Here is a 23,076-nt window from a genome sequence, read left to right on the forward strand (position 1 = left end):
ACCCTTCTGAAGGCTTAAGAGAATGTTAAAACATCCAGAAACCTGGCCTCCATTTAAGCTATTAAAACTGTGCCAGACACTGGGAATCCAAGATTAATCTGGTATAAAAATCAAGGGTTAGCCAATATTTACCAACCATTTTATTCCTCTCGTGTTCTATGCAAATAGGAAAGTTAATCTGAATCTTGATTCCAACTTAATTATTCACAGTTACCCAAAAACAAGAGAACTAAGTTTAAGGAAACCTAAGCCATCAAAATAACTTTTATTTGTATTTTCTACATAAACACACAGTGGCAATTCATGGCATTTGGTAATTCGTCCAGACGTGAAAGGTTTATGAAATCAGCAAATGCCATTTTGAAAAGAGTATTCTGGCAAAAATAATTTACCAAAGTTCAAGATAGGCCTGTTCAGCAAAATCCAATATTATTCTCTCAGTACTTTATAAATGGAATTTTCTTCTACTTGTATCCATTTCCCGGGGCTGAAAGTGGAAAGCAAGGGAGTGGAGGAAGAAAACAAAACAAAAATATAATTAACAATTCAGGTAAGATAGTAAAAGTTAACGTCCCTAGATCTTCATAAGTAACACTAGCGCTGAAAAACCGGGTTTGTACGAGACCCCAAATAGTCAGTCTTCGGTCTAATATAAAAGATGTTGGCAGTTACTGTGTGTGTGATTTTAAAATAAAATGTTACTAAGTGAAGTACTGCTTATACTAGATAGAAAAGGATGTTTTAGGCCATGCACAGTGGCTCACACCTGTAATCCCAGCACTTTGGGAGGCCGAGGCAGGCAGATCATGAGGTCAGGAGATCAAGACCATCCTGGCTAACACGGGGAAACCCCTTCTCTACTAAAAATAGAAAAGATTAGCCGGTGTGGTGGTGCACACTTGTAATCCCAGCTACTTGGGAGGCTGAGGCAGAATAGCTTGAACCCGGGAGGCGGAGGTTGCAGTGAGTCGAGATGGCGCCCCTGCACTCCAGCCTGGGCAACAAAGCTGAGACTCGTCTCAAAAAAAAACAACAACAAAAAAGTTTTCATTTATGATTTAAGATGATGATCTCCAAACTTCTAAGAAAACTATCGATAGCTCTCAAGAAACGTGTAGTAGAGTCACATATAACACAGGCTTATAAGCAGAATGCTGCTGGGCCCCACCCCCTAAATTGCTGATCGAGTAGGTCTGCGGGCCAAAGAATTTTCATTCCTAATAGGTTCCTAGGTAATGGTGCTGGTCCCGCTTTGAGAACCACTAATGTTTATACTTCAGATGAGCCAAGGTTAATCACCAGACCCAGATATTGTATCTTTTTTTTTTTTAGTTCAAGGGTATATGTGCAGGATGTACAGGTTTGTTACATAGGTAAACGTGCTATAGTGGTTTGCTGCACAGATCATTTCATCACCTAGGTATTAAGCCCAGCATCCATTAGCTATTCCTGATGCTCTCTCTCTTCCCACCCTCTTATCCCATACTTTAAAAATTAGTCTTTTTAAACAATAAGCACATACCTTATGGACCCATTCATACTCTCCATATTTAGAATCAAAGGTTCCTTTCTGAAGAGACCTTAATTTTAAGGTAAAACGTGGTCCAAGTTCCTGAATTCCCACTTTCTTTTCACTCCTGAATATGTATCTTCAAAGACAAAAAGAGTTAAATTAGTCTGAATGAGCTATTGTTTAATATTATGACAGGGTTCAAAAGATAATTCATTTTATCTTGTATGATACTTGCTATAATATGTTGGAAAATTAGTTCATGTTGAAAATATATTTCATAATTGAAATCAAAGTTCAATGAGTTTACCTTCCTCACCTGTGAAATCTGAAGAATATATAATCCCGTTGATTGTGGAATGTGGCAACCTGCCTTCCGATAAATTGAGGATTATGAGGAAAGAGAGATGCAAACATACGTCCAATTGAATGACCCAGCCGTGTTGTAAAATTATTCAGAATTATTTCAGGTATGTGTTCAGTGGGGTCCTTGCCTCTTCTCTAGAAAAATAATGAAAAATAAATATCACAATGGGCTAAGCTAATTGGCAATACGTCCCAATGCAATTTCAAGTATCAAAATTTACATGACAAATTTGCAAAATGTATCTTTTAGTGACAAACTACCACAGATGGCTTATCAAGCCCATGAAATAAGATGTATCTAAAATTATTTTAATATGCACTGAATGCAACAACAAAAAAATCCTATTAGAAAATCAACGTGTTTCATAGTAATGAAGACTATTGCCTGCCGGCTGTAACTTAACCACAGTCTCCCAAGAGAACTGATGGATTAAAAACTGCTCTAATCAGGAGAACAAATGCCATTATTAAAATAAATTAGAGCTATAAGATACAGCATCTATTAATCAAATAAATATTGTGAAGAGATCAATGCCAATCAAAGAAATGTATAAAACTTACCTTAATTTCTTTACGAAGACGAACACTGCTCATTTTAAAATGAGCAGTTGGGCCATTTGGCAAGTGACTCAAAATAAGTCCATCTGTTCATAAAAGTTAAGAAAAACACATTGAACTCTGTAATCTAAATCTAATTGTTTAAATAACTGGTCCTCTACATCCAAAGGCCCCTAAAATCTACCCAAGTGAATAGGCAGATGTACATATTCCTCTGAAGTGACATTTTCCTACCATATCAAAAGCTCAAAATCAGTCAAAATCTTTCAAGAATATAGACTAACCTAGAGTAGTCCTTTTTTTCTCTTTTTACAATATAATAGTTAATCACGCTCAATAGGGTATCTTAAGGTACCCTAAACTAAAGTAGGTGAAAAAAAGCTATTTAATTGACCACTACTCTCAGGAGTAAAATAGGATGTGATTCTACAATCATGTAACACTGCAAATAGAGTATGAGTTTACCTCCATGTTCTAAAGATGTATAACCCCAAAATGTCACTTTTATACATTTGTATGGTCACGATATGCTGTCAACTTTGAATAACATCCCATGAGACCAGACTCCTAAACTTTCTTCTATGAAATTAAGGTTATTAGTATTTTGCAAGAGATCACCCCTTACTTAGGATTACTGTACCCCAAATTATAATCAACGAACCAATTAATAGCCATTCACTGACTGTCATTTCCCATGAACTGAGAATTATGCTAGACACGCTAAACTACAAATGAAATGTGAGATCACCTACCTACAACCAGCAGGACTAGCAGCCCAAGGACTCTAGAAGTCCTGGGTGCTGCAAACTAAGGTTGCTACCTATATAATATTCTTCAAGTTTGTGGCACAATCTGACCTTCACTTGAAACACCTTTACTTTTCATGAGTAATTCTTGGCTATTGCTTAATGGCATTACAAGCAGGCATATTAATGACAATGGACAGGGCTTTCACTTTGTATTATGCTTTTCTAGTTTAGGAGAAATTTTCAAACACATTTCATCTGATTCAACACCTTAATAGGCCAGAATCAGATGGTTTCAAGTCTATCTGCATTTAATATGTATCTTTCAAAGCAGATGTTGCCATCTTTTTACAATGGCATCAACACTCATTCCTCCAGATTAGAAGCTATGGTATCTTCAACTTCTCCCTCTCCCACCAAATCTTAACTGCTTTTACCTTCAGAAGTTCTCACTTAGCATCCTCTTTACCCTTACTGTCTTAGTGAGGTCCTCAAGATTTTCCACCTAGATTATTAAGGTAGTATTGTGGTTGTTCTGACCTTTTTCTCACCATCTCAAGTACATCTCCTAATGCAGATTGTAAAATCAAGTCTGGACTTAGGCCTTGGTTCTATAAGTAACCAGCTATGGGACTCAGCTGTTTCATTATATCTGTACCATAGTTTCTCACATGCTAAGTGAAAAACAAACTAGATACCTCACAGTCTTGACAGCTGTAGCTAATTTCATACTACTCTCATCACAGACTCATCTACAGAAAAAAGACATTAGTATCAGACTCATAATGTGGCCACAAATTACCTTTTCAACCTATTTACCCTATGCCCACATCAAGCCTGTTTCCTAACTGGTAGGCACTCACAGTCTTATGTACTATATATGTGAATCCTAGCATGCATTTTTTGCTTCTGCTATTTTGAATACCTGCAACGTTTTACTCATCTATTATGGTCTACTTCAAATGTCACCTTTTTATGTAGTCAGAATTAAGATCTAAATCTTCTCAGTTATGTTACCACAGCACTCATCACTTATTTGAGTTAGGAAAACACCTTTCTTCCCAACTAATCTGTTAAAACTTAGGTAGGGATGGGAATTTTTTTCTTTTGTTTTTTTTTTTGAGATGGTCTCGCTCTGCAGCCCAGGCTGAAGTGCAATGGCACGACCATGGGTCACTGCAGCCTCAGCCTCTCGGGCTCAAGCAATCCTCCCACCTCAACCTCCCAAGTAAATGGGACTACAGGCATCATGCCCAGCTAATTTTTGTAGAGAAAGGATTTTGCCATGTTGCCCAGGCTGGTCTCAAGTGATCCACCTGCCTTAGCCTCCCAAAGTGCTGGGACTGCAGGCAGATCTTTTTTTTTTTTTTTTTTTTTTTTTGATAGTAGTGCCTACCATGCATCAGATTATCAGCAAACGTTTGAATTCTATCATTTTAAAAGATTCACCACAGGCTAAACTTCATGAAATACAGCCAAAAGTATTTATTAAGGGGTCTAGGAGATATAAAAGTCATTTCTTCCAACGCCCAAATCAAGGCTTAAATCCTTTCTAGAACATTCCCACTAAATTGTGGTCTGTGTCAAAAGCAAAGTACAAAACCCAAACTTACCAGTTTCTAAATAACTTCTTTTCCCACGTACCTGCATTGTGCAAGAGGCTTTATTTACATTACTGCTAATCCCTAACACAAATCACATAAAACGGGAGTCATCATGCCTATTTCAGTAATGAGGAAAAGAGGCTGAAGAGGGTCAAGTAAATTAGCCTAAGTAAATCAGACTAAGGCAACTGCAGATCTCAACCACGGTGGGACTGCACCTAGCTTAAGCCCTCTGCTGACAGCTGCTCACATTTGGAAATGTACAGAGGCATTTTGTTTGTCAGTATGACTGAGGTGTTACTGGCATTTAGAATCCAAAGGCCAGGAATGCAAACCATCTTGGAAGTTGCCAAGAGTGTAGCACAAATAATTACCCTACCTCAAATACCAGTAGTTCCCCATTTAGAAATAATGAATAGAGGATATAGGTCTGTACAGATAAAGTTTACATGCTTCTCACTATACCACGTTTACTAAAATGCCTACCATGTGCCAGACACTATGCTTTATAAACATAACACATTTAATGTGATCTTTGTGGGAACTCTAAAGATAGGTATTATTTCCCACATTTAAAAAATGAGGAAATTGAGTGGCTAAGAAACTTGACTAAAATCACAAAACTAGAAAATAATGGAATCTGTATTTGATATCACAGCTGCCCTAACTCAAAGCCACTACTAGGTTTCTACAGTTTAGACAGCTGATGAAATTCTATTTTAGAATAAGTCAAAAAAGTATATCCCTTTAACTTTCATCATTCAGCACTACTCTTCCACACAGTAGCCCCTCCAATGGTCTTTAGAAAGACGCCATGTTCCTAGAATCTACTTTCCCACAGGCTAAATCCGGTTTTTTCAACTTTCCCCCCATGTGTCACCATTAGGAGTTGTGATTTTTATTCCTGAACCCATGCTAAGTCTCTAGGAATCACCATTTTTTTTTTTTTTTTTGACAGAGTCTTGCCCTGTCACCCAGGCTGGAGTGCAGTGGCACCATCTCTGCTCATGGCAACCTTTGCCTCCCGGGTTCAAGTAATTCTAGTGCATCAGCCTCCCAAGTAGGTGGGATTACAGGCATGCACCAACACGCCCAACTAATTTTTGTATTTTTAGTAGAGATGGGATTTTGCCGTGTTGACTAGGCTGGTCTCAAACTCCTGACCTCAAGCAATCTGCTGGCCTAGGCCTCCCAAAGTGCTGGGACTACAGGTGTGAGCCACCGCATCCGGCCAGAAAATGTAAACTTTTTAAAGGCAATAGATGGTAAAAGTGAAATTTGTGTGACTATATAAAACACCCTGATAAAATAGGGATAGAACATTTATTGAATTGATGAATGCCTGCTTCTTAGCAGAGTTACTAGTGGCCTCAAAGTGATGACAGTTGTTTTTTAACTGCCAAAAATAAAAAGAGGAAAACAGACCTTGCCACTTTGTGGAGGCAGTTTAAAAAAAGAAAAAGAGGCAGCAACTACCTTAAAAATAATTTTTTTCTGGAGTAGTTAAGTATTCAAGAGATTTTAGATATTTTGGTACATTAATCCAGTTAAGCCAAATTATAATATGGCCAACAAAACACATTACAAAGCTTGTTATAGTAGTTTCTGGAAAGCTACTAGTACAAGTGGATAAAGTAAGTTATATTGATAACAATTAGTCATAAAAGTTAGATTTTTTTAAAAACAGCCTTTTAAACCACTAATAGAGTGTTCACTGATATTAGAAATAAAATGTTATTCTGGCAGCACAGAAAGTCTTGTCCCTATTTTGCAAATTCTTTATAATTTTATTTTAATGAAATTAAAAATCATAAAGATGACTCATTCAATTGGTCATCTTTAAGGTTACTGAACTCATAGCCATCATTCAATAAATAAATAAAACAGCAACAATAACAAACCTAGATATCCTTTATCAAATCTCTTATCTCAACAGGAAAAAATACCTTGGGTTCAGGTGACACATTCGTCTCAGGTCTGAGACTCACAGAAAAAGTTTTAGACTGGAACACACACATAACATGGGCCCAAGTCTCTACCTCAAAAACTTAATCCTGTGATACCACCTCTGGCAATGTAAAATCTAGCCACAACAAACCATATGCAGATCCCCAACTAGGTCAGCCCTTTCCTTCCTCTCTTTCCAAATGGTAGTCCCTCTGCACTGAGCGCTTTTCTCTGCCTTATTCCCCTCCTTCACCCTCATCCATCTAGATCCAGCTTCAGCATCTCTTTCTATGGGAAGTCCTTCCTCCCAGGGCAGACTTTGTACCAGTCACAGGGTCCCCACTATATCCTGCATTTCTCTATTTAATTGTACCATCCACACTATATTTTGTCAGTTTACATATCCATTTACTCCACCTATGAATTTCCTGGTTGTCTCTTGTTTTATCTCTGCATCTTTTACTAAGAGTTACAACAATCTCTTGGCTGTAGCATGTGCCTGATAAATGTTTGGTGAATACAAAGGAAAAATCAGTTTATAGACTCTTGGAAAGAGATACAATTTTCTGATAAAAAAATATTTTCTGAAAGTTATAGGCAATATTTCCTTATTCTTTTAAATATATTTTTAAGGGGGGTGAGGGAGAGGACAGGAAAACCTCCTTAAAAAAAAAAAAAAGGATACTTGGGGTTTTACGATCTTCATTAATAACAATCAGGTCTGTGAAATCTCTTGCGATGCACTGTGGAATAATTTTTTTCAGAGCCAGTCCTCTTCTGTAATAAACATGTGAGTTTGGTATAACTGTGGAGAGCTGTTCACAGAGTCGTACTGTTCTCTGCAAAACAAAATAACAAAAATTTTGAATAGTTTTCAAAAAAGAATACAAATCTTATGTGGTACATATTCATAAGGAAAGAAATAATTATTATTATGATTAATAGAAAGCAACATTGAGGAAAGCATGAAACTTGAACAGTGTGTCCTCTTTTATCAAAGGCTGATCATCCTAAAGCAGTGGTTCTCAATTAGGGGCGATTCTGCTCCATCAGAGGACACATTTGGCAATGTCTAGAGACATTTTTGATGGTTATGACTGATGGTAGTGGTAGTGGTGTGTGGTTGCTACTGGCACCTAAAGCATAGAGGCCAGGGAAGCTGCTAAACATCCTGTAATGAACAGGATAGCTCACCGTAACAAAGAATTCTCCAGCTAAAATGTTAACAATGTTGAGGTTGAGAAATCCTATCTTGAAGAATCATGTTTAGTAAACCTACATCATATTACCAGAGCTACGTTTTATTTACTTAGTGACAGGCATTCTTTAAGGCAATTAACTAATGGTTTAACTCTTCTGAACAGAGTACTTTAAATAGAAGTAATAAGAAAATTAAGAATTCAAGAACTAAATTAATCAATGTGCTCACCCCATGAGGTCTATCTGATGTTGTGATGAGAATCTTGGGAGAAGTCTGTTTGTTGAAGTAAGAAGCAAATTCATCTGTAGCTTCATCATAAGCAACCTGAGAACAGAGAAGAGGAATAATTTTACATCAAATAAATACTCTACTGGGCCAGAATTCTAAAAGTAGCGTCAGCAGGACTGTTGGACACTGAGTACCTAGCTGATAGGGGCTTTAAAGACAGACTAGGAAGGACTGACGTTAATGGACACATGAAGAGGATGGATGCGTGGATTTCTCCTGTGTAAAATACAAGTACAAAACTGAATAAAATTGTCAGAAATCACTTCAGGGCAGAAACTGAGATGTGTTTACTCTTGAACTACTTTCATTTCCCTCATCAACTTGGTTAGTAAAAACAATAACCACAAAAAAACAAAACAAACAAACAAAAAAAGAACCAAAAAAAACTAATGATATTACGAGAAGACAAATCTTCCATTGAGAGACACTCAGATTTAAACATTAATGAAAGTAGTACCTTTTAAAATTTGTGGAATATACCAAAAGTGGTAGTCTGAAAGAGTTTTATGGCTATACCTGCTCATATTAGAAAAAATATATATTGAGCAAATCAATAAATACAGAATAAACTCAAAGGAAGCAGAAGAAAATAATAAAGATAAAAGGAGATATAAATGAACTAGAAAACAAAGATTCAACAGGATCAAAAAAGAAAGTACTCAGAAAAGACTAAGAGAATAGATATCTTGGTAAAAACTGATTTAAAAAAGAGAAAAAGCCAAAATAAAATAATATTAGGAACGAAAAGTGGACATTACTGTAGTCTCACTCATGAACACAGATATAATTAATTCTAAGCAAAGAATTAATAAATCCAATTTGGTTATGATGTTTAATGCAGTAAGAGAAAAGCCACATAATCACCTCAATATTTGCAAAGAAAACATCTAATAACATTCTACATTCATTCATGACAAACAAAACAAAATCATAAGAATAAGTAAAATTTACTTAACCCTTAACTCATAATAATCTATCTCTAGTGACACAAATATTAATGATGACTCATTGGAAGTATTCTTTTGAAAATCAGGAACGTGGCAAAGATGGCACTATTGATTTTTCTATTTATTTGACATTAGGCTAGAAGTCCTAGCAGGCACAAAAATGGGAGAAAAATGGGTCAAAATAAGAAAACTGTCATTTGCAGAAATGGTTATCTAAACAGAAAAATGAAAACGATATCCCAACAAATTAGAAATGAATTTAGGTAGGCTACTGGTTAGAACATCACTATTCAAAAATCCATTGCATTTTTATAAATTGGCTAACAAAACAATTTTCAAAGACATGCAGTTTACACCAACAAAAACTGTAAGATACCCAGGAATAGCTCTAGCAAGATTTATGTGTCAACTTCCATGAAGAGAATTATGAAATACATGAAATACATTTCACTATTTAAAGAAGACCTAAGTAAAGAAATATATATTATATACATACATACGTATCCCCAAATTGATCTGATTTAGTGCCATTTATAATTTATATGGAGGAGCAAAGGCCTAGGAAAAGCCAAAACACATCTGAAGAGAGGGGATTTAGGGGCAGGAGTGAAAGAAGCATTTTGCCCTTATAGATATGAAGCCTTATTAGGAAGCTAAATAATTAAGTAATGATGCAGTGACAAACTGACCAAGCAAATAGCCCAGAAAAAGACCAAGCATATATAGATATTTGATATATATCATGGCATTACAATTCATTGTGGGGAAAGGCTGCACTACTCCAAAAATATAACTACTGGTAATATATAACTACTGGTTATATATAACCAGTACTGGATAAACTGGTTATATATAAATGAACTGTTAAGAAGTAGAACACAGAATTGTAAGAGTACATTAAAACTAATTCAAAATATATATATGCAAAAGGACAGGTTGGGGTGGGAGACAGGAAGGAAAGTAACTGGTTTCCATTCTCACACCAAACAGAAAACAATTCCTGACAATTAAGTAAATAAATACGAGAGGCAACTCTTTAATTATTTTAGAAGGAAAGAAGAACTTATGATCACAGGAAAGAGAAAAGTTTCTTAAATATTACATAAAAAGCTTTAAATGCTAATTTTTCAAAAACTCAACTACATCAAGAACTTCTGGTCCTGGTCCTCAAAAGACACCATAGAAAATAAAAAGAGAATTCATGAATTGGAAGATTTCTTTAATATGTATGAAGAATTGGTATCCAAATTATATAGAGAAGTTCCACAAATGCGTAAAATATACTACATGATAGAAAACTGGGCAAAAGACATGAACTGGCTTATCTCTAAAGAAAACAACTTATATTAAATGATGCTCAGCATTAGAAAACAAGGAAATACAAATTCAAACCACAATGAGACAGCCTTTTATCATTAGTCTGAACATACCATGAGTTGGTTAGAATGTGGATGAGCAGGAACACTACTCTTGTACCACAAAAGTATAAAATGATACAACCACTACTTTGAAAAATATTTTGGTACAATTATGTAAAGTTAAACATTTACACATTCCATGACTCAAAATTATCCTACTGTAGGTAAACATTCTAGGGAAACCTTTATGTACACACACCCTTGATATGCCTGTTACCCCCAAATTTATCTCCAGTCAAGACCTCTTTCCTGAATTCCAAGCTCACATCCCAACTACCTGCTTGACATCTCTTCTAAAAACTCTTGAGTCATCTCAAACATAATATATGCAAAACTGAACTCTTGATTTCCCCTTAAATCTCCTTCACTCAGTCTTCCACATCTAGTCAATGACCATTTCATCCTTCTAATTTGCTCAGTCTAAAACCTTAATACCATCTCTGAATCCTCTGTTTATCTCATATTCCGCATCCAATTTGTCAGGAAATTGAAGCAGCTCTGATTTCAAAATATACCCAGGGGAAAAAATATTTAGAATCAGATCAATTCTCACCACTTTCATTGTAACTACCCTGGCCCAGGTCATGATGAAAGCCCATCATTTCTTTCCTGGATTTGTTTAGTAGCTTCCTTTCTCTACTTACCTCTCCAGCTACATTCTCAGTAAAGCAGCCAACTACTTTTAAAAATTAAGTCTGATCACATCATTCTCCTATTCTTTTTTTTTTTTTTTTTTGAGACGGAGTCTCGCTCTGTCGCCCATGCTGGAGTGCAGTGGCACGATCTCGGCTCACTGCAAGCTCCGCCTCCCGGGTTCACGCCATTCTCCTGCTTCAGCCTCCCGAGTAGCTGGGACTACAGGTGCCCGCCACCACACCTGGCTAATTTTTTGTATTTTTAGTAGAGATGGGGTTTCACCATGTTAGCCAGGATGGTCTCAATCTCCTAACTTCGTGATCCACCCGTCTCGGCCTCCCAAAGTGCTGGGATTACAGGCGTGAGCTACTGTGCCCGGCCACATCATTCTTCTATTCTAACCCACCCAATGGCTCTTCATTTCACTAAGTATAAAACCAAAGTCCTCATACCGGCCAACAAAGTCACTGATCTGGTCTTTCCTCTTCATCATACTTTCCTAGGACCTCTTCTACAATTCTCTCCCTTGCTTGATTTCAGTCACAATGGCCTCCTTGTTATTCTTAAAAAGCATATTCGATACACTCCTGCCTGGGAGCTTGTGCACTGGGTGTTCTCTCATTCTGGGGCTCTTTTTGCCCAAAGATGGCTAATTTCCTCACATCCTTCAAGTCTTTGCTAAAAGGTCAATTTCTCAATAAAGCCTACCCTGACTTTCCTATATAAAATCACTACCCAGTAGAAAAATGGGCAAGAGACACAATCAATCAATGAAGGGGAAAAAAATATGAAAAGATGTTCAACCTCATTCAAAATGAGAACTGCAAATTAAAACTACAGTGATATACAATTTCTCACTTATCAAACTGGAAAAAATGATTTACAATGAGTGCAAGGTGAGGAGTAACATTCAAGTTATCTCCTCCCCAAATACTTACTAATTATCATACAAAGGGAAAAACAGTAAATTCAGAGTGGAGAAACCTGGCAGGCACCACCTTAACCAAGTGATCAAGGTAAACATAACCAGTATGAGAAAATTATCAGGTAACTCTTGGTAAGAAGTACTGAAAAAGGACTTAACATAATATTCATGGCACAGGTTAGCCTCCCTAATCCAAAAACACCCAAAACCTGAAATATTCCCAAATTCAAAACTTTTTGATAAAGCACCAACATGGCGCCACAAGTGGGGAATTCCACACCTCACCTCATGTGATGGGGTCACAGTCAAAAGTTTGTGTCATGCACAAAATCATTAAAAATATTGTATAAAAGTTACCTTTACGCCAGGTGGGGTGGCTCATGCCTGTAATCCTAACACTTTGGGAGGCCAAGGTGGGAGGATTGCCTGAGCTCAGGGGTTCAAGACCAGCCTGGGCAACATGGTGATACCCCGTCTCTACTAAAATACAAAAAATTAGCTGGGTGTGGCGGTGTGAGCCTGTAGTCCCAGCTATTCCAGAGGCAGCAGAATTGCTTGAACCAGGGAAGTGGAGGTTGCAGTGAGCAGAGATTGTGCCACTGCACTCCAGCCTGGGCAACAGAGCAAGACTCCATCTCCAAAAATAAAAAAGTTACCTTTAGGCTATGTGTATAAGATGTATATGAAACATAAATAAATGCTGTGTTCAGACTTGGGTCAAATCATCAAGATACCTCATTATCTATCACAAATATTCCAAAGTCTGAAATCCAAAAAGACTTCTGGTCCGGCTAAGCGCGGTGGCTCACGCCCGTAATCCCAGCACTTTGGGAAGCTGAGGCAGGTGGATCACGAGTTCAGGAGTTTGAGACCAACCTGGCCAACATGGTGAAACTCTGTCTCTACTAAAAATATAAAAATTAGCTGGGTGCCTGTAATCCTAGCTACTTGGGAGGCTGAGGCAGGAGAATCGCTTGAACCTGGGAGGCAGAGGTTGCAGTGAGCTGAGATCATGCCACTGCACTCCAGCCTGGGTAACAGAGCAAGTCTCCACCTCGGAGAAAAAAAAAAACAAAAAAAACTTCTGGTCCCAGGCATTTCAGGCAAGGGACACTCAACCTGTATTTCTGTCAAAAGTACATAAACTGAATATAATCAGAGGAAACCCCAGGCGAACTCATATTAAGGTACATTCTATAGAATATCTGGTCTATACTATTCAAAAAATCTCAATGTCACAAAAAGCAAACGACTGAGGAACTGTTCTAAATTTAAGGAAGTTAAAGAGTAATTACAATGGAATGTATGACCTGGGACTTTTTTTTTTTTGCTAAAAAGGACATTATTGGAACAGCTAGTGACATCTGAGTAAGATCTATAGAATAGATAATATTGAATACCAATATCAATGTCTGATTTTGCTAACTGTGCTCATAAAAAACAAAATGAGATATATAGGAATAAAGGGGCGCCATGTCTGCCACTTACTCTTATTTAAGAGGGAATATTTAGGAAGTCTGGGTGAAGGGTATGTACAAATTCCTACTTTTCTATTAAGTCTGAAATAATGTCAAAATAAATTAAAATGCATACACACACAAACACCTTACTTACATAAAATTGCAAACCCTCTCTACTCCAGGTAGTCCTGAATCTCCTTTATCCTATTTTCCTTTAGTAAGCTATCACTGGCTAACATATGTCTAACTTATTTATTTCATTATGTTTACTGTTTGTCTCCCTTCCTAGAATGTAAGCTCTGGGTGGGTAGAAGTTGTGTGTGTGTATGTGTATGTGTGTGACTATTCTGTGTACTGATGGATCTCAAATCCCTAAAACAGATCCCAGTATGATGCAGGCAAATCCATAAACATTTGCTTAAAGAATGACAGAAATCAGTGTATGACTATACCAGGAGATATGAGAAAGAATGTTGATAGCAGCACTGTTTCAAAGCAAACAGACATTCGAAACCAAATTTCCTTTACAAAACTTTTAAAAATATAGTTTTAAAATCTTGCTTCTTTTTCTGCACTGTTGCCAACTATCTAAGGAGAATATGCAAAGTGAAAGATTATCTTGAAACTAAGATTTATGAGAATACAAAAAATAGCATCAAATGTTATTCTTAGGTATCAAAATGTCTAACAAATACTAAAAAAGTCTATAGTACGAGGAATTCTTTTAAAACCACCAGGCCAGGCGCGGTGGCTCACGCCTGTAATCCCAGCACTTTTGGAGGCCAAGGCGGGCAGATCACCTGTGATCAGTTCGAGACCAGCCTGGCCAACATGGTGAAACCCCATCTCTACTAAAAATACAAAAATTAGCCAGGCATGGTGGCAGGTGCCTGTAATCCCATCTACTCAGGAGGCTGAGGCAGAAGAATTGCTTGAACCTGGGAGGCAGAGGGTGCAGTGAGCCGAGATCACACCACTGCACTCCAGCGTGGGTGACAGAGCAAGACTCTGTCTCAACAAAATCAAAAACAAAAACAAAAAAAAACCCCTCCAAAATACCATTCAGGGATTATATGACAAATGTAAAAGTTTACCTAGAATTTTTATAGAATTTTTCTATAGCATTATTGGGAAATTCAATTATGAAATAATCTACACCAAATAATAAGATAATATGCCAACATTTTAGCTGAATCAGTCCATTATGCAACTTGGCCAGCCAGCACTTTAAATATCAACATAAAAACATATAATTTATCAATTATATGTGATCATTCAAACTAATTTAAGACTTCTAACATTACCTCTTCATCATTAGGGTCTACTGTGGTTTCATCATACACTCGCTGGTTGTCAATGGTCTTGGGTACAGGCTTTGGTGGAGCCTAAGTAAAAGAGAAGGGATTACATTTTAGAAGGATTTTACATTAATTATATTACGGTTGGAAAAAAATAACAGAAAGCTACAAATAACCCCAAACTTAATCTGTTCCTCATATCAATCTACTTCTATTGCTACATCAATTCTAATAACAATATTGAATAAGAGGCTTTTTTTTTTTTTTTTTAACAATCTGGGCAGAGACACACACATACTAGAAGAATGGCCAACACTGAATGAAAAGGCTTAAAACTGTGCAGAAGTAACAAGGAGAAGAAATAGAGATCAAGATAATTATCTACTAGGGGGAAACACATCAAACAGGAGAAAAATAAAAGAAAAAAATAACAAAGCGACATCCGTACATGACTTTGTTCCAATACTTTCGGGAAGCTACTCAGAAATATTTAACAAAAGTGTAGTTGTTATCCATTGACCTAGTAATTTTACTTTGGGGTATTTATGTTCAGGAATGTAAATGGGGGAGAAATTTTAACAAAGAAATACATAGTATCCCTATTTATAATGCAAATAAACAGCAAACAGGGCAAATGTTCAACAAGGTAATGACTAAACATACTACGGTACATCAACATTATGGAATACTGTTAGGATCAGCAATCATGCATACTCAGCTTAGACGAAGAAATGGTGTAAATGAATTGCTAAGAAGTAGAACACAGAATTGTAAGAGTACATTAAAACTAATTCAAAATATATGTACACTAGCAGAGCTATGAAGAAAATACAAACTGAAACTAGCATTTATTACTCTATGAAACAAATATTACATTTTAAGCATTTTTTAAAGGAGGCAATTTTAAGAAGTTATCTTTCATCTCAAAAAACAAGAATGGTGGTATTTTCAAATGGTGATCATAACATCAATTTGCTGTAATAGACTGACTACAAAAGAGTTAAAAAGAGACTAACATGCTTGACATACTAGGATACTGCAGGTCAAAACAGTCTACTATTGACAATTTTCTATGGTTTAACCTAATACTATTCAAAGAATGTATGAAATAGTAGAGTGTTTAGTTTGTACACAGTCTTTACATTTTTTTCCCTTCCTCAAACACCCTTATTTGGTAACTTACTTGAATGGGAGGCGGAGACATGAATGTTTTCAAAATTTTGCAAAAATAAATCATAACCTAGGAGTAACTATAAATACACCAAAAATAAAAATAACTTAGCTATGCAATAATGTATGAGCATTTAGTAGTTTAAAAAATTTTTTCAATAAAGATTTCAGTTCTTATGAGTACCACAAATACAGCCAAATTCTTTCTTGATGCATTATCTGCTCTTTTCTTTGCCATAATCCTCACCGTCCTCCCACTCCCCATTCTCACTTTTCACAGGTTCATATCCTCTGTGTGTTAAGCTCTAAAGCTTAACACACCCTTATCACTCTACTCCAGAAGAGGATCTGTCCTGTCCTTCCCCAGCCTTGCCCGACCAAAAATCTTTGCTTCACATGACAAGAGCCAAGCTCCAGGCCTAACCTGGGGAGCTTCCCCATTCCCAAAGTCAGGGAGAGGTGTTGACCTCTGAAACACAAAGTTATATGCAAAATACCACCACTGTGTTACTGTATAGGTACACAAACATACATAGTAAAGGTAAAAGAAGTGCATGGAAAAAATAATCAAAAATTTCACGAGTGGTTATCTTCGGAGGGAAAAGCAATTATGAAGCAGACGAGGGGCTTCCAACATTCTTTGCTAATGCATTATTTCTTAAGCTGGGTAAATGATACAAAGAGGTTTATTATATTACTTTTGTATTTCTTCATACATCTGAAATATGTAATAATACATTTTAAAAGAAAGTAGTCCAACTTAAATATCAGGAAGGATTCCCTAATGTAAGATAGAAAGCAAACAGCTAAAAATTTTATTTACCTTATCGCCAAGAGCCTCTCTTTCTTTTTTAAGTTTTTTCTTAGCTGCCAACTTTTCCTAAAGGGTTAAAAAAAAAGAGAACAATACTGAGAAACAACCAGTTATATCACAAACACATTCTGAAACTACAAATTACTAATGCTATGAATACTCGAACTGGGCGGTCTTTGTAATCTACTGAAATAAGCATCTGGACATGGAGTTTTCTACCTAAATTACTGTAAGCCAAATGAGCTGGCCAATCAATAAGAGTTCTTTAGCAAAGACCTGATCCTTTAAAAAAATCTAAACTGGCAAGTTTGAACATTTAAAAATTGAGCAGCTTAATCTTTTTCCATAAAGCCTCAAATTAATTAAAGTACAAAATGTGATGGTTTCCGTTGTGTTTTGTTTTGCCTAACTGGTTGCATCCTAAAGACGACCATGGTTATGCTGCTTGCTTCTCTTGAAAAGCACTAAAAATAGGAATGGGAGCTGAGTTTTCAGGTTGTTTTCCATAAAACCATCACCAGTTATTCACATATTTTATAATCAAAATATACTTCTAAAATTTAGTAAGAGTTTGCAAGGTGGATTAAGATTATCTGTATTTGTATTGTCTATATATTCTTCTGGAGATTTCTAGATAGAATGCTTGACAAAATAAAAAATATTTTTTCCCCAGCACCTACTGATCCTCAATCCACCAGGTTTCAGATTAGAAATCATAGCTCCAATAAGTCTTCCAGGACATCCCTCCCCAATACGTGCATACCAGAATGAGTTAAACGCCCCTTGTATGTATTGAAACAGCACCTTGACACTGAACATGAGTAAGAACCAGTCCCGGGCCTCAGAAGGGCCAGTAAGAGGAGGCAGACACATAATAATAATATTGTGTGAACTTCTACGATGTGCTAGAATAAGCAAACGTTTTCTTCCAATTGCAATTTAACCAGAAATGGGCACTGCGACCTTGGCAAGTCGTTTAAACCTCTTTACGTTTCAGTTTGTTTACCTACCAGAAACGTATAAGGATAAGGCTGAAAAGAACAAATACAATTACCAGAAACTTTACAGTACTAATTTCGGTAAGGAGCTGCTGCAGGAACCAGAGAAGCAGTATTTTGGATTTATTACGTATTGCCTCCATTTCAGATTCTGCAAATTAACCAACGCTACCTAGACGGACCAAAGGGCTGAGACTTTTGCCTTCTGGGCCAGGAGGGCGTAGTTTTCACTACTAAGCCAACTGGCCTTACAGCTTTCCTTGTGAATCTAGCGTCCTAGGAAAGAGCCTATCGAGAAAATCTTCCACCTTGACGGTCAGGCAAAAGGCTGAACCTAGAGTCTCCAAACTAGGGCGAGGGGGCCAGAACACGTGGGCCGCGACGCCACCCTTCCCACGGAGCCACAGAGAACACTTTGAAACCAGCAGACAACCACAGATGTGCGCCCCGCGACCGCCCTAAGCGTCAGGAACAACGCGCAAGCGCCCGGCAGCCCCCGCCTCTCGCGTACCTTCCGCTGCTGCTGTTTCCACCGCGTGAACATTAAGTGTCGCCGCTGTTTGTTTTTAATCTCCGAAATGCTAAAGCCTGGCGGAAAGGCAGCCGCTTTCGGGGGTTGGACCCCGTTTTCCGTCGCCCCATCCCCAGCGCCTGCAGCCTCCTGAAGTTCTTCGGCAGCGGCTTTCCGTTTTAGACTTTTCTTCCCGCTGCTGCTGCTCTTATCGCCGGCTTTCGCCATGGTGTCGGCTCCTTTGCTTCCGTACGGAAACGGAAATAGCCTTCTCCTGTGAACCCCTTCCTTAACCTTTTACTTCCGGGGTCACAAAGTTTTTCACGCTAGATGTATTTTGTGAGTTTTAGCCATTCAAGAAAATAGTAAAGCTGAGGCTTGAGGAAACTTTAGGCAGTTTGCCCAGCTGTATAAAGGGTGAGATGATGAGTTTGGGCACTCCTTGCGCATCTATGTGCCCAGCCCTCAAAATAATGGAACAACAACAAAAACCGTGCCTGGATTAGTTTACGTTTTACTTGAGGGAAACCTAAAATGAGCATACAAATAAATTATGGTGAGCTACAGAGTAAGACATGGTATGGAAAAAAAATAGAACAGGATAAAAGAAGATGAAGAGACATTCATCTTTTTGAGACGGAGCCTTGCTTTAGTGCCCAGGCTGGAGTGCAGTGGCACGATCTCCGATCACTGCAAACGCCTCCTCCTGAGTAGCTGGGACTACAAACACGTGCCACCATGCCCGGCTAATTTTTGTATTTTTGCAGAGATGGAGTTTCACCATGTTGGCCAGGCTGGTCTTGTACTCTTGATTTCAGGTGATCTGTCCGCCCTGGACTCCCAAAGTACGTTGCAATTTTAAATAGGATTCTCAGAGTAGGCTTCATTGAAAACGTTACATTGAGCCAAGATTTGAAGGAGGTAATGGGCTAAACCAGTTATCTGAGGGAAGAGCTGTTAATCTGAGAAAAGCTGGTTATCAAGGAGAAAAGCTGTCCTGGCAAAGCCAACAGCCAGCTCCAATGCTCCTAGTCAGTAGCAAGCCAGGAAAGGCAAGAAGTGTTGCGATTGGACAGGTGGTGTAGGGTTTTGTAAGGACTTTGGCTTTTATTTTATATGAGATGCAGATCTCTTATAGAATTTTGAGGAAAAGAATGGTATGATCTTAACATCTTCAAAGTATCAGGCTGGTGCAGTGGCCCATGCCTGTAATTTTAGCACTTTGGGAGGCCAAGGCAGGAGGATTGCTTGAGCCCGGGAGTTCAAGACCAGCTTGGGCAACACTGTGAGACCCCATGTCTACAAAAAGTAAAAAATATATATATATATGTTTGGGCATGGTGTACATCTGTGGTCCCAGCTACTCAGGAGGCTGAGGCAGTAGGATCCACTGAGCCTGGAAGGCTAGGTTGCAATGAGCCATGTTGGTGCCACTGCATTCCAGCCTGGGTGAGAGGGTAAGACCCTCTCAAAAAAATAAATAAAAATAAAGTAAAAGCGTCATTCAGAATCTTCTTTTGAGAAGAGCCTATGCAGGGGCAGGGTGTGTGGAAGAAGGGAAGAAATGATAGTGGCCTGAACCAGGGTAAGTCTTGTATAGGTGGTTGAGAAGTGATTCTTCTGGAAGGTAAAGTTACTGATGGAACTGAAGGGAGGACATGAAAGAGTCAAGGATGACTCCAAGACTTTCGACCTGAGTGATTCAAAGGATGGAGTTACCATCAGGTGAAATGCGGGAAAGTTCAGATGGAACAAATCTGAGAGGTAAGATCAAGATTTCAGTTTTGGAAATGTTAAGTTTGAGATACTTTTTAGTGATCTGATTGGTGGTGTCAACTAGTCAGTTGGGATGTATGATTCTACAGCAGGACAGAGAGGTGTGGGCTAAAGATCAAACTTTGGAAGTAATTGGCACATAGATAGTATTTCAAACCATTAGAATGAGTGTAGATAGAAAACTGAAAAAAGAAGATCAAGGACTGAACCCTGGAGGAGTCCTGCATGAAGAGATGGAAAGAAAAGGAGGACCCAGCAAAGGAGAAGGAGAAGAGAAAATCAAGAGAGTAGAATGTCATGGAAGGCAAGTGAAGAAAGTATTTTCCTAGTGGTTACATTTGCTGTATTCTTCATTTTAATTTTATGAAAATGCTTTCCAAATAGCAACAAAAAGTCCCTTTTGATTTACTGTTAGGAGTCAGTTTTCCAGAATCTGCCTTAATTTCAAATTTTTTGTACCAATATCTATATTTAGTGTTTTGAGAATCCAATGTTTTTGTCCACATTTCATTTTTCACCCATTCAAGTTCTATTTAACAACAGCAGGAGATTAAAAGCATCAAAACTGTGTCTTCCAGAACACAAGCCCCATCCAAACCTGCTATTAGACCACAAATTGAAAATTGTTGTTAAAAAACTTAAAATCATTATGTTTAGATCCAAAATTGGATTTAAGTTATATAATACAAAAAAAAAGGAAAAAAATAGCATTGAGTTTTAAAATCACTGACATATAGATTTGGCTGCAGTAAATCATAAAATTTCTCTGGACATGGTGGCTCATGCCTGTAATCCCAGCACTTTGGGAGGCTGAGGTGGGTGGATCACTTGAGGTCAGGAGTTCGAGACCAGCCTGGCCAACATGGTGAAACCCCATCTCTACTAAAAATAGAAAAATTAGCTGGGTGTGGTGACGGTTGCCTGTAATCTCAACTACTCAGGAGGCTGAGACAGGAGAATCGCTTGAACCTGGGAGGCGGAGGTTGCAGTGAGCCGAGATGGTGCCATTGCACTCCAGCCTGGGTGACAGACTGAGACTCCATCTCAAAAACAAAACAAAACAAAAAAAACCAAAACCATAAAATTTCATATATAGTTTATTTAAAGGGGGGTAATCAAGTCAAAAAGGAAGAGTAGTCCTGGGGCTGTGGCTCATGCCTGTAATCCCAACACTTTGATAGGCCAAGGTGGGAGAATAGCTTAAGCCCAGGAATTCAAGGTTGCAGTGAGCTGTGATTGCATCACTGCACTCCAGCCTGGGTGACAGAAGGACCCTGTCTTAAAAATAAATAAATAAATAAATAAAAGAACAAGAGGGGGAGAAGAAGAAGAAGGGGAATAAGTAAATCTCCATCCTGGAAATACAGACTGAGAAAATATTTTGAAAGTCTCTTCTAACTGTAACATTTTATCTCCCTACATATAATATTTCCTTTTCTCATAAGAATACAAAATAATTTTGAAATAGATTTAGATAACAGTGTTAAATTTATTTAGAAGCACCATACAAATGAGATCATTAACTCCTTAACTTAGACTTCCTTTTTTTCTTCATGCTGTGTTTATAATAACAATTGTATGAGTTGAATGAAAGGATTTCTATAATCAGAATAAGTCCTTATTCTTAAGTCACAAAAACATTGGTTAATTCAACAAATATGTATTAAATGCTACTCTGTAAGTGAATAGGGTGGGTTGTGTTCAGATCTTGGCTCAATCACTTAGATGCTATAAAATCTCAGTTAAATCATAAAATGTCTGTGGGTCTCAATTTGTCTGTAAACTGGGGCTAATTATACTGCCACATAGGATGTATAGAGAGGAGTAAAGATAATGTATATTAAAGAACCAGACACACTCAATAAATGCTAGCTAGCTATTTTTACCATTTATTGGTGTCAGAGACTGTTCTAACTAGTGTGGAAGAAAAAGGTATCATGTTTGCCATTAAGTAGTGTACAATTTTAGAAGAAGATGAAACACAAGAATAGAGGTCACTGTAGAGTGCTTTACGAGGCTCATTTCAGCCGTTCGCTTTCTCTCACCAATTCTTTCATTGCCCATTATTTTCCAGGCCCACTTCTAATAGAGTATATGTTATTTTAAAATAAAGCACTTACTTTTAATACTTAATACAATTTTTGCCTATTTGTTTTGATTCTGACATTTGGGGCACGCTGGAATACAACTCTTAGGCACCAGGTGAGTTCAGTGATCCAAATCAAGATTCTCTTCAGAAAATTTGACCTATTATTTTACAGTATGACTTAAGCTTTTTATATCACAGAAACCCATTCCGAAGGCACAAAATATGAATCCATTGCATCAGAATAAGGAATAACCAGTTTGGTTGTTGGCAAATTTTTTATTTACAATGTTGTATAGGCCTTTGACAAACATAAAGTAAATTAAAGCTTCCTGACTTGAATTATGCCCTATACTCTACTGGTGGGAATAATAGAACTATTATAGAACTAACCTCTCATCTGTGGATGCTTCAGTAGTACCCAAGAGCTATTGTTGGCATTTAAACCACTTATCCTACGAAGTTCTGAGAGTTCTTTTTTTTGTTTATTGTATTATTTAAGTTATCTTAATGACTAACAAGGTTTGTTTCTCAGGGTTTACTGACCCAGGAAGTATGTTGAAATGTTATTACAGGGATTCATAGTGTCAATTAGATTCTCACAATGTCAGCTCTCCTTTGAAATAGACACATAGACTGATAAAACAGAATAGAGAGCCCAGAAAGAAACCCTAGGGTCAACTAATCTTCAACAAGGGTGCCAAGAATATGCAATGGAGAAAAGATAGTCTCTTCAATAAAAAGTGTTGGGAAAACTGACGATCCACATACAAAAGAATGAAATTGGACCTTTTTCTTACACAATACACAAAAACCA

At 37.5% G+C, this 23,076-nt stretch overlaps 1 protein-coding gene across 1 annotated transcript; it reads right to left on the bottom strand.

The window, feature by feature from the left end:
* Positions 1–234: 234 nt before the first annotated feature.
* Positions 235–20,854, bottom strand: RPF1 (ribosome production factor 1 homolog). Its single transcript, XM_524755.8, has 9 exons — positions 18,398–20,854; positions 16,898–16,954; positions 14,911–14,991; positions 8,161–8,256; positions 7,417–7,570; positions 2,438–2,520; positions 1,830–2,011; positions 1,523–1,649; positions 235–487 (listed from the first exon to the last, which is right to left on the bottom strand). The coding sequence occupies exons 1-9, from the start codon at positions 18,623–18,625 to the stop codon at positions 446–448; spliced, it is 1,050 nt and encodes a 349-aa protein (XP_524755.2). The 5' UTR covers positions 18,626–20,854; the 3' UTR covers positions 235–445.
* Positions 20,855–23,076: the final 2,222 nt, after the last annotated feature.

This window comes from Pan troglodytes, chromosome 1 (assembly GCF_028858775.2).
Source record: "Pan troglodytes isolate AG18354 chromosome 1, NHGRI_mPanTro3-v2.0_pri, whole genome shotgun sequence".
In the NCBI taxonomy this organism is placed as follows: domain Eukaryota; kingdom Metazoa; phylum Chordata; class Mammalia; order Primates; family Hominidae; genus Pan; species Pan troglodytes.